Consider the following 12,378-nt stretch of genomic DNA (forward strand, 5'->3'; position numbering starts at 1 on the left):
CGTAATTGTTATTCCATTCATTCAACGAGCTCCTTTGAAGATCACTTAGCTTCACGCAGTGTTTTGATAGAGGGAAACGTTGCCTATTTGTCATAGACTTTTAAAGTCCCTGACTTTTTAAAGATATGAAAAAGTTTGAGGATATGGGTGGGGTTTGGGAAAGGGGAAAGGGAGGGAAGGGGCCGAAGAGAAAAAAGAGTGATGTGTAGTCTATGAATTCGATGCTGGGTGGGTCTAACGTTACAGCTTTTCAGAATTGCAAATAACTATCGTGCGTAAAAGCTACTTCACAGGTAATGTTTATCAGCCTAATGCGGTTTACAATTTCTATTCAATGGGATTAGTGGAGGGTTGGTACTGTTTAGCGATTTTTTTTGAAGGCTCTGTGGGCGAAAACAATAGTTTTGGGGAGGTATTTAAACGTTTTATAGTGGAACTACATTCAGTTGATAAGGACGTTCTGGAAGGATAACATGGATTTCACCTTGGCGAGCGGCAAAAAAACGTCAACATAGGTTTACTTCTTGCATAGTATTATAGATCATATTTTAATAAAGATTTTGTATTCATTTATGTATAACACATATGTTTCAGACTCACTTCTGTCGTCGTATTCTCGCGCTCTTTTCTCATAGCCTGTGTATGGGGCCCGTTGCAACTAACGGGGATAGCATCCATAACAAACGGTAATGTGCAGCCTAGTAGTCCAGTTCAAATACATGGCCACGTTGAATAGCCTATTATTTTTTCTCGACTGAAACTTGCTATTGAGTCAAAAAAATCTATGCATATATTCAGGTTAATAATGATTAGTCTGCAGTTAAATGAATAGTCTAAACTTTTAGGCCTAATAACTTTATACACTTGAGTAACTTTTAAAACAATGTTGTTTTGATGGTAGACCTACAGAAACAACAATTATTACTTTACCCTCTAAGCGGTCTAATTGTAGTTGATAACAAATAAACGAATCTATAAGCTCCTTTTATAGGCTAAACGTGAATGAGCAATCGAATTCAATGATTTGAGTCGTATTTGAAACGAGCCCAATTGATCATTTAGGTAGAGCGCTCTTCTATCCCAGACCTGGATCAAAAACAGACGTCAAATACTTTGTGTGCTTGATTTATCTGGGAGTTTGCACTTTTGAGTCTATTTTATTATTCCCATTGTAGGCAAACCAATTCAAACACAATACAAGCATTTTAAAATATTTGACATGTATTTGACCCAGATCTGGTTATGCCTCCTATTTAGTAAGATAATTAAGGTGGTGTGGTATATGGCCAATATACCACGGCTAAGGGCTATTCTTAAGCACAATGCAATGCGGAGGGCCTGGGAACAGCCCTTAGCCTTGGTATATTGGCAATATACCACAAACACCCGAGGTGCCTTATTGCTGTTATGAACTCATTACCAACATAATTAGAGCAGTAAAAATAAATGTTTTGTCATACCTGTGGTATAGGGGCTAATATAACACGGCTTTCAGCCAATCAGCATTCAAGGTTCGAACCACCCAGTTTCTAATGAGCAGCATAGCCTACTCACTGTCTATCTTTCCACAACACTTATCTTTTCTCAGTTTGTCACAATGTTGGTCCTGGCTGGAATCGTTGTTCTTCACATTACTGCCATCATCCTGCTTCTGGTTGCAACCATTGATAACGTAAGTAAATAAATATCCCCTCTCCTTTTTCTTACTTTCACATGCTTCCAATATCACCTCAGTGACCCCTTCTGTTCCATCTGTTCTCCTGCTCCTTATAAAATTCAGAAATGTCTTTATGGACACCATAATAAATACAGGGGCTAGAACAAAAATGTCCACCGTTGGTCCTAAGTATCCAACACTGAAAACACGGTTACAACACTGTTATGAGATGATATAGCTGTTAGTAAGTTTTGTTACAATGACTTTGCTACTCTTCTCCTGTGTTGTTTTCTGCAGGCCTGGTGGCTCACAGACTCAGTGGCCACAGATGTGTGGGGCCGGTGGGAACTGGAAGGCTCAGCTTGGCACTACACCAACCTCAAAGGAGACTATGCTGAAGGTATAGTACAGATGCCGTATCTTAATTTGATGACCCTGTTGTTGCAGGAATTTTCCTGCACAGCAGTAAATACCAACGTGTAGTATACTCAAGGTTTGAAAAGGCTTTGAAAGTTTGTAATTTCTACTTTAAAATGTCTGACTTGATTTTCCCAACGAAAAATGTATCAACCCCTACAAAAATGTCATTCACATTTCCTGTTGCTGCAGGATTATTTTCCTGCTGGTTGAAACTGGCTCACATTAAGATACAGCATCTGTGTGCTCACCTCTTATTATGGCTACACACTATTAGCTTCTACCAAAACAAGATAGAGTGGACATGTGCGTATGCTTATACTCGCTGGCAGGGGTCAAATTAAGCTTCCAAAGTGAAACTAGTGTGTGTTCATTTTACTATGGTGAGTTCCCAGAATGGTTTCATTTCTACCCCTTCTGGTAGGCATACATGACACGGACAAAAAAATATATATATTTTGTAATTATTATGAATTAAAATAAATGACTGTCATTTTTCTGTATGACAAGAATATAGTGTGTCAGGATCAGTATTGTGCATCTTCCCATCTCATGGAGCCCTGTTCTCTCTGTATTCCCCTATAGAATACCTCCAGGTAGTGCAGGCCGGAGCAGTGCTGGCTTGCATCTTCTCCATCCTGGGCCTGTTTGTGTTCGTGGCTCAACTCTTCACCTTGTCCAAGGGCCAGAGGTTCACCTTCTCTGGAGCCTTGATGCTCATCTCCTGTAAGTAGCTTGGGTCACTGTATCTGCATCTTAATACCCTATAATCTATGTAATGACATTGATATAAACACAGTGTATATGTTCTATTGTAGTCCATCCAGCAGTAGCAAACAAACTAATAACTGATGCAAACTGATAACTAATCATCCAGTCTTTGAATGCACACCCTATGGGTGGGTCCCCATGAGCACGATTCAAAAACACTATTGTTTATTGCTATAACTATCACTGTTATTTAAGTTCAGGTTGAAATGGTCTCATCAGCAGTTGTGTCTACAGCCCTATGAGTGACTTTGAGGTGATGTCTCCAGTACAGCACATAACTGTTATTAACCTAACAGGTGTTTTTAAATCTCCCCTCGTCTCCATCTAGGTCTGTGTGTAATGATTGCTGCGTCCATCTACACGGACATCTTCCACAAGCAGGACCAGGGCTGGTTCGGACACTCTTTCATCCTGGCCTGGATCTCCTTCGTTCTCACCTTCATACTGGGCGTCATCTACGTGGTCCTGCGCAAGAAGAGCGAGTAGAGGAACAAGGGATGAAGGGGAGGAGAGGAGGATTGTAAGGAAGGATAGTTTTTATTACGTTTTTGCATTGTGTTGGAGAGGGAGGGTAGGGGTCTTAATTTGTTTATTAACAGTCCCAGTATTCTGATTTTTATTGTGAGGGGGAAGGTGGTACAGAAGGGGGGAGAGCGGACCCCAAAGAATTGTATGCACAATCCATTTCTATGCAGACTACTGCATGCCTGTTCAAATGGGAGATTTATAATGTGTAATTGATATAGTACTGTATATTTCAAGGTATGCTACATACCTGTTGCAGTACTTGAACAATCAGCAAACAAGCTTAATTTCCAGTACATGTTTTAAAAGGAATTTGAATTTGTATTTTTTATATCTGAAGTATTTTATAACCAATTGTAATTGTTTTTTGATCTAAATACATTGTAACCGTTTGTTGTGTAATTGTCGTAACGTGTATTCTAAGTGCATTTTAATAGTGTGTGATTCTGAGTTTTGGTTGGCTGCTATATCAAAGTAAATTTTAATCACGTGTGTGATTCTGAGTTTTGGTTGGCTGCTATATCAAAGTACAATTTAATTTGTACAAGTGAAAAAGGTCAACCAGGAACAGAGGTCAATGCGGTGTATGTAATATCACCATTTATTATAATGCAGTAGAGGGATTCTGTTTTGTAATTACATTGGAATTTAAGCCATGTTTGTTCAGACTATACAATTTATTAACAAAATAAAAACGCTAGAAAAAAGCATATTTTTCATTCATATTTCATCTATTCAACATATTTCCAATAAATAACTATTTGATGCAAGACTTCACCACGAGAGCAATCCTGCGACCACTAATAGGCATAACAGGGGATGCAGTAAGATGTACAGTATGTCCAACGACATGCTTGGTCCGGTTCCCATGTTTTTTTTAGAAAAGACAACCCCACATTATTCAAGAGGCCCTACAACAGACCAAAGACAGAGACAGGAATGTTCCATTATGTGTCATTCCGAGGGGGTGTAGTGAGTTGATCTGGACTGTACTAAATCCCCTGTCCAGAGGGGGTGATCCGCTCTTGCACCACCAGGTGAAGGAGGTGGTTCTGCTCTGCTGAGAGAAGAGGCCTGAAGAAGAAGAATTTACTGTCCATTTTCCTTACAGTCTACAGAATTGTTCTTCACAATTTAGAGACAAGATATCAATGAGAAAATCATAAGGAAAAAAACTCAATTCAAATGTGTATTGCAGCTAAATAGCTACCACATGACTGAGATTTTATTTTTGCTTACCAGAGTTCAGGTTGAAGAGACTTGAGGGACTCTGTGTCTTTTTCCTGGCAGGCCATCTGCAACAACACAATGATAGACTGATACAGACTTAAGACTTTGAAAGCCCAGCATAACCACCAATACAGATCAGCATAAAGCTAGGATCCTGAAATCAAAACAATAACAAAGCGTCACCCTGCCTTTGTTTTTGTAAAATGCTGAGGGATGGGCCTGGAGAAACATAACCACTCTAATTCATATACAGAGCTATGGATGCAAGGGCTTGACCATCCATGATATCAACATTATAGTTTTAATCATGTTGTTAGGCTGTACAGTTTTTGTTTACATTTGCATTGTTTACAAACATTGGAGTAAAACAAGCTTATATTTTGGGTTCTGATGGGGTACGACAGTTGAACTAAGCTCATGAGGCATTTACAAAGTTATATTCTTCAAGAATACCATTCATTCATAAGATGTAGCAACGACGGTTTCTTGCTTTAAAGTTGACTCAGTGCTACAATTATGCTCATATTAATAATCATCATGTGAGACACTTGACCTTCTCACCAGTACATTAAGGGCCAATACATCGCTATTTTGTGTGATAGAGTCTAGTAAGGAAATATGCCACATACCACAACTGACTGCAGGAGCAGGAAGACATTCTCAGGTAGGAAGGTCACTACAACGAGAGGGTTGGAAATACAAGTTTAACAATATAGTATTATGAACTTTGTTCTCACATCCCAACCTTGCTAGTGTTGTGTGTATGAGTGTTTAAGGTCAGTCAGGTTAGAATAATGGCTGTAGTGTAGTTACCCTGACTCTGAGGGTCAAACGACTCCCAGGCGTATCTCTCCAGGGTCTGGGCATGCTCTGGCAACAACTTCTGGGGAGGAGGCTGCAAAAGGCATTGACATTCTCAGCTTTCAGAGAGATAACGCAATTTAGCAGTGATAAATCATCTGTAAGTGTTTGTAGGAAGGAATTGAATACAAGTGAAGTGAAATGTAATGGTATAAGAAGGCACAACGATCTTCGCGATGCTGTGCTTACCTCAAGCAGCATCAGCAAAAGTACTCTAGAAATCTCACACTTGGCCACAATGTCCAGAAATGCACCTAAGAAGACAATGAGCAGACGAAAAGCATACTGATATCAGTTTCAGAATAGTTCATGAACTTCCTGCTTTAACACAGGAAGTGATGAGTTAGCCACAAGTGTTGGGTCAGTCCATTATGTCTTCACCAACAGGGGTGCTGGTGCCGGGCAGTTGCAGTCCCCTCTCCTGACACATCAGCTGCATCTCTGTCAGCACGGACAGCGCGCCGTCATAGTCACCTGACACACAGAGAACAGACAGTGTCTATTACAGGATCATGATGTTGTTGTTAGAATTAGAAACACACAAAAACACAAACCAGAGTTGGGGTCAGGTCAATATCAATTCCAGTAAATTCAGAAATTGAATTGCACTCCTCAGGAGAAAATCCATGTCCAAAGCAATTTATTGGAATTGACATGGTCTTGAACCCAACTCTTGGTATACTCTAGTCCCCAACACATGTATACGCTTCAACTGACATCTGGACCACATGCAGGTAATCCCCATACCATAACCCCGTTTCCTGGCTCGGAGATCAATACGGAGTCGAAAACAAAGAATAACACAAATCTTCACCTATGGTCCAGACCCATCTACCCCCACCAATCCCGCCACTGTACTCACGGGTGAGTATTTTGCAGGTGGCCATCTCTCCCATAGACAGCAGAGACTCAATGGGCTGCTGTGTCTGGAGTTCTGCTGCTCTCTGGTAGTGAACTATGGCCTCACCTGGTCTGTTCATCTCCTACAGACGAAGATGAGAAGAGAGAGGAAGAGGGAGAGACAGGGAGAGAAGGAGGGGGAGAGAACAGCAGACAGAGAAACAGAGAAAAAAAGAGAGACAAAGAGAGAGAGAGAGAGAGAGAGAGAGAGAAGGATGATCATAAGATCTTAATTCACTACACAGACTGACATAGAAGAGGAATGGTTGCCAATCTATCTTTTGTGATCAGTTTGGTCCATTACCTTGAGGGCATTGCCAAGTTCCAGGGATAGACTGGCAGCCATGACAGGCTGGTTCATCTCAATGTACACCTGAAACACATTTGTAAAACACAGCATTATACTACTGTCTCCAGAAGAATCTAGGGGAAAGGCCAGGGAAAATGGGTTGTTAGTATGTATGGGAAATTCTCCAGATGCTTGGTCTCTTGCTTGATCTCTTTGTAGCTGTTACTTCAGATGGATTCAACAATAAACTAAAGAGGATTAGATTATCATTTAAATGCCAATAAAGATACTCTGATGGATCATTTTCCCTTTCACAGCTGTTGTTCACCAAGCCTGGTTAAACTAGACTGAATGCTGCGCTCACTTTTGTCTCACTTCATGTCAGTCAGTTCCATCTGGTTTAATAGGGAAGCTTATATTCATGAGCTCGCCTCGACTGGCAGCTCTTTGAAACGCCTCGACTGGCAGCTCTTTGAAACGCCTCGACTGGCAGCTCTTTGAAACGCCTCGACTGGCAGCTCTTTGAAACGCCTCGACTGGCAGCTCTTTGAAACGCCTCGACTGGCAGCTCTTTGAAACGCCTCGACTGGCAGCTCTTTGAAACGCCTCGACTGGCAGCTCTTTGAAACGCCTCGACTGGCAGCTCTTTGAAACGCCTCCGTCAAGAAACGAGGATGCAGTGAGCAGTGTTGCAGTTAAATCATCTCAAGCAAATTTGGTGAAATGTAAAGCAACTCAATCCAACATTGAAATTACATCAATGATGTGTTTTTTTTATTTTATACATCTATGTCTCTTGTGATGCAGTTCACAGCAGCACTGACGGATGTGTTGACATGACAGAGTTTTGAATGACCCCTTTAGTTCCATGCTGGCTGAAGACCAAGCTAGACAGTAACTAGCTAACACCAGGCACAGATGGAAGTATCTTTGCCATAGATGAAGAGTAAACTTTTAATTATATTTGCTGACACCCTACAGTCAAATTTTGCACCAGTAAAATAGCTATCTAGCTACTGTATATAAACCATGCCCCTCTGCAAACATGTGACGTCACACACGTGCTGTCCCCCTATCCCGTTAATAATCCCGCCTCCTGAAATAAAAGTGTTTGACATGGGGGAGGAGACCAGTAACTTTATGATCAAACTTTACCAATGTAGAAGCAACAGTCATGTTTCATACTTTGATCTGGTTTTATCATCAAATTTAATGAAAAACATGATTTTGACTGTTCTTTAACTTATGACCTGTTTGTGTATCTCTATTCTATTATGTCAAACATTTGTAGTCTTTTTTTACCTTGATGGCGAAGCTGTAGCAGTTGAGTGCGGCCTGCAGGTGCTCGTCGAAGCCTGGGGCTTGTAGTGCTCTGTTCTCCTTCTCAGAGAGCAGGAAGAGCCGGGCAGCATCGGTCAGGGCCAGGGCCTCCCCAGGAGCATTGAAAAGAGTCTGCTCACACCTGTGGGTTCAGGTAGGATATAACAGGTATAGATTATATATTGTAATGTGAGATATCTAATTTACATTGTAATAGGTAGTAGGAAATAATGTTGGTTGTAGGATACTTACAATGGAGGAGAAAGGGCGATATTGATCCATCATTCTATGCTACCCATGTCTGTATGATATTAATAAGGGCAAACAATATGTTCTGAGTAGGCGGCAATAGTTAGAGATGGAGACTTACCTTGCCATTGCAAGGTCACAGAAGGCTGCATACTGAAGGCAGTCTTGCTGCTTCAGCTCTTTAGCCAACTGACCTGCAGCCAATCAGAAATACTGGGTGAGATGCAAGCCACATAATCAACAGAAGTTGTGCAAATGGTGTACTTAATAGTAGGGGTCATCATCTGAAAACATGAACATATGAATGAATTGTTGATATGTCAGAAACATGGTTATTAGTCTTTTTTTTAAATCCAGGAAACATTAGCTACTCACCAAACTGCTCACTTGCTTCTGCTACATTGGGTTTCCGAAGAAAACGTCTAAGGTGGGCAAAGTGAAATTACAACTAAGCCAGTAGGGACAACAGAATGTCAGACATGATTAGTTAGCTAGTTGCCTAGTAACCACTGCTCTAGTACCTGATTAGCTACAACGCTAGAAAACTAACGTTAGCTAAACAATCATTATCATTCAGGGATGAGGATTCATTTGAAACAGCTAACTAATTATCTAGCTAGTGCCAGCTAGTTAATGAGTTTAGCCAAAACATGGTAAAAATGGCTAAATAAATAAATAAAACGCTGTTGATGCTTTCTTTGGACGCATGGAACTGACAGCAAGTTTTGCCGGCTACCGTTAGCTAGCTAGCTGTGAAATCCTGACTCGCACCTCAAAAGATTAGACGATCATGCATTACACATCGTCACTCGAATGGATACACAGAACAAAGACAAGAACGTAATAAATCGTACTTTTTCAATTTATTTGATACAGCACGATATCTCATCAGAAAGTCCCCCTCCGCTGCCATGGTCAACAATAGATGAAAAACGTAAATAAACCAAACCCGGAAGTAGAGATGGGAGACGCGTTTCGATTGGTTCTTACTCAAAATAGCCTAATAGTCTCATTGGATACAATCTTATTAGGGTGGGATTTTGGAGTACAAGGGTTCAGTTTGCAAAATCTCTCGTTAAAATGAATCTGACATATTGCAGATATCTGTTAATTAGACAAAATATCAACCAGAGATATTCCGTGATGATAACAACCAGAGACACAGCAGTTTATTTTCAACAGAAGTCACGAAGCTGCAGGGTAAAATACATACGTGATTTTAGGTCTGTGTAAAAGAACAAGAGATATTGCAAAGGCAGGAAAATCGAAGCATATAGATTCCCAAACACAGTGCAGATGCCAGTAGGTCAGAAATTCTCATAGACGCATTCAAATATTCCTTCCCGTTGCGGCGTTGCATTCTCCACCTGTAGGAGGAGAGTGGGAGAGAGGTCAGGACAGTAGCATCCTCATTAACTCGAACAGCTCTTTATCAACATTATTGGTAGCTATAGGTCTACTCATATCTATTTGGGGGAATAGAATATAGTAGAAAAATAGAATACAATTAAATATAATATATCTGGAATGACAAAACCAAGGCTTTGGTCATTTATATTTCCTGGTTAGTGTATGTTCACACTGACCGATTCCTTTGACTTTCTCTTTATGTTTCCTTTCTTCTGGACAGATTCACGCTTTACTGCTGCTGCTGGTGCTCCTGGGGTCAAGACCTCATAGACAGATGCTGGCCGAGACTCTAGACTCTGAGAGAGGAGGGAGTTCCAGGTGAGACACATTCATTCTTGTAGATCACATAGGGCCTACAGTGGATGTGGAAGTGAATCAAAACAGTGGATCTCTGTTGATGATGTTCTTTTGATGATCCACACCCAGCTTTGACATGTGTCAAGGTCATTTTTGTTGTTGTGGTTCAACTCGTAAAATCAATGTGATATAGTTACAGCAAGTCAATGGAGATATAGAGACATGCTTACAGCGTAAACTGGAGCAGAGGCAGCTGCATTCACTGATGTGTTACCGTTCTCCTCCTCCTCTTCATTCTCCCCTCTATTCCTTCCACTTTCTCCACTACCGGTACTTCCATTCTTCAATATAAATTCACCCCGGGAAATCACAAGTTAACACACACAGACTGATACAATGACAACATACCAACCACAACAGAAGGGTACAAAAATATACAGTGTTTCAGAACCTCCACCAAACCTTTCTCAAATCTCTTACCCATTGGCTTTTGAACACATATATGGAGCCGATCACACTGAAGATGAGGATGCCTGTGGTAAGAGCCCCCAACACGATGAAAAGGCTGAGACCAGAGTAAAGCTGCCGGTACCCCTCGTCTGAAAGAGAGACAGAGACAAATACAGAGACACAGAGATACAGAGACAATAAACATAGTACCATTAGAGTTTGTCCAGTGTCAGTCAATGGCTGAACACTTTGGTTGGAAGTAGATTAATGTCAAGTGAGAAGAAAATGTTACTCAACATGTGGACAACAGAAGTTTCACTAACTGACTAACTGTTATCTTTCTATCATCCCTTCATTTTCTTCTTCTTCTACCACACACTCACCTTTCACCAGAAGGGTCCAGAAGATCTCCACATTTTTATACTTGCAGTTATACTCTCCTGAGTAAGAACTGTTATATGCTGTTATTTCCAAATTAAATGTTCTTGTTTTTGTTTCAGGAGAAAAGAGAATACTCCATTCTTTTATCTTCTTTTGTTCTGGAGGCCCAGAGCAGACTAAGTTGCTGGAGCTCTGATTCATTGGGATGGTCACTTTGAGTTTGTAATGGACCGTTTCTCCTGCCAGAGCCACTCTGATTCTGTCCGGCATGGAGATGGCTGGGTTGGCTTCTAAATTACACAGGGGGATCTAGAGTAAGGCTCAATCTGACATCAAAGAACCAAATAGGCAACTTACTTATGTATTGATTTGCAATACTTTGATATGGCCTGCTAAAAATACATTGATATACAATGTTGATGAGAAAAGACAATTCTGTAAATGGCAACAGGAATCTCTATCATGACATTTCTAACTTCTAACATAAATAAATGACTTTCAACAGTATCATGGTATTGGTATTTAAATGTTTTGTTAATTAAATACCCTTACCTTGAGCCTGATGATTTCCCAAACACATCAGGACACACAGAACTCCAACCATCCAGATGCACATTTTGAAGAGACACCAAAGGTTTAGTTTTTCCCCTCTGTTTCTATTTGTTTGTGGTCACTTGAGATAGGAATACCTGTATCAGTATTGGAAGGATTTCGTAGAATTTCCCAAACAGTGTATGAGTGTCGCTTCAAGCCTTTCCCCTGTTCAGATTGCCCAGAATGTGTATGTCTATATCTGTTAGTCTTGGCCTCAGAGAGGTCGCAATACTGGGGTTCCTGTTTTGCTCTGGCCACTTCCTCAAAGTATTAATTCATGTGAGCCTTGTAAAATCCCCAAGCATCAGATATAGAATGACCAAGATACTGTACTGCTCTAGGAGGCATAGACTATAAAATAACAGATACATTTTTTATATTTTTATAAACAGATTATGAATGAAAGCATGAACCATTTACAGCAGACAGGGAATGTCCAAAAAGTACAATTATTACAGTATGTACTCTTGTGTATGCTTTGTTGTGATACAACAGGCAGCTACTGTGTTATTTTTGTGTTTGTTACGTCACTCACCAGATCCATCCCAGATGCAGTGTTGAGTTTCCTCCACTGTGAGACAGTGTTGGAGAGACCCAGAGTTAAAGTTCAAACCACACGTGAGCACTAAATGAGAGTCTGGCCCTTCGGATGAAAGAGAGAGAGAGAGGAAAACATCTGAGAAAGAGAGAAAGGAATTCGGGGGAGGTGACAAATTGTCTATGTTAATGCAAACCAGGTGAATGTACATCCGTTTGACTTCTCCTCAACTAATGCTCTCAGTCAGTGTGGAAGGAAGAACTGCACAGCATTGCAACACCTCTGCACGTGCCTATGCCTCTTCCCCTCTTCCCTTCTTCCCTCTCTCTCTATTCCCTTCTTTGACAAACTCTTTCCCCTGTTATCCCCCTTTCATTGGCAGAGCTGGAAGCCAACTCTGACCTCACAGCAGCCACTGCACAAAAACAGACTCGGAGAGAGAGAGAGAGAGAGAGAGAGAGAGAGACAGAACAGAAATAACATCTGGAT

At 40.8% G+C, this 12,378-nt stretch overlaps 3 protein-coding genes across 5 annotated transcripts; 1 reads left to right on the forward strand and 2 right to left on the reverse strand.

Annotated features, from left to right (window-relative positions):
* Window positions 1-156: 156 nt before the first annotated feature.
* Window positions 157-4,059, forward strand: LOC112216422 (epithelial membrane protein 2). Its single transcript, XM_024376394.2, has 5 exons — window positions 157-293; window positions 1,589-1,672; window positions 1,955-2,057; window positions 2,660-2,800; window positions 3,174-4,059. Exons 2-5 carry the CDS (start codon window positions 1,598-1,600, stop codon window positions 3,329-3,331), a joined length of 477 nt encoding a protein of 158 aa, XP_024232162.2. The 5' UTR covers window positions 157-293; window positions 1,589-1,597; the 3' UTR covers window positions 3,332-4,059.
* On the reverse strand, window positions 3,945-9,508 carry LOC112216420 (40-kDa huntingtin-associated protein). Of its 2 annotated transcripts, none has more exons than XM_042310740.1 (12): window positions 9,074-9,508; window positions 8,595-8,641; window positions 8,341-8,413; window positions 7,953-8,112; window positions 6,666-6,734; window positions 6,324-6,444; window positions 5,843-5,935; window positions 5,651-5,715; window positions 5,414-5,495; window positions 5,230-5,276; window positions 4,610-4,665; window positions 3,945-4,444 (listed from the first exon to the last, which is right to left on the reverse strand). In XM_042310740.1, the coding sequence occupies exons 1-12, from the start codon at window positions 9,130-9,132 to the stop codon at window positions 4,363-4,365; spliced, it is 954 nt and encodes a 317-aa protein (XP_042166674.1). In that variant the 5' UTR covers window positions 9,133-9,508; the 3' UTR covers window positions 3,945-4,362. The 2 variants fall into 2 exon arrangements, with proteins under 2 accessions (XP_042166674.1, XP_042166675.1); XM_042310741.1 differs by having other exon boundaries at window positions 8,595-8,667; window positions 9,074-9,157.
* Window positions 9,361-11,592, reverse strand: si:ch211-243a20.4. 2 transcript variants are annotated; one of them, XM_024376391.2, is made up of 6 exons: window positions 11,310-11,591; window positions 10,760-11,047; window positions 10,407-10,525; window positions 10,157-10,267; window positions 9,806-9,925; window positions 9,361-9,586 (listed from the first exon to the last, which is right to left on the reverse strand). In XM_024376391.2, exons 1-6 carry the CDS (start codon window positions 11,371-11,373, stop codon window positions 9,527-9,529), a joined length of 762 nt encoding a protein of 253 aa, XP_024232159.1. In that variant the 5' UTR covers window positions 11,374-11,591; the 3' UTR covers window positions 9,361-9,526. The 2 variants fall into 2 exon arrangements, with proteins under 2 accessions (XP_024232159.1, XP_024232160.1); XM_024376392.2 differs by lacking the exon at window positions 10,760-11,047 and having other exon boundaries at window positions 11,310-11,592.
* Window positions 11,593-12,378: the final 786 nt, after the last annotated feature.

The sequence above is a fragment of the Oncorhynchus tshawytscha genome, linkage group LG32 (genome assembly GCF_018296145.1).
Source record: "Oncorhynchus tshawytscha isolate Ot180627B linkage group LG32, Otsh_v2.0, whole genome shotgun sequence".
Lineage (NCBI taxonomy): Eukaryota > Metazoa > Chordata > Actinopteri > Salmoniformes > Salmonidae > Oncorhynchus > Oncorhynchus tshawytscha.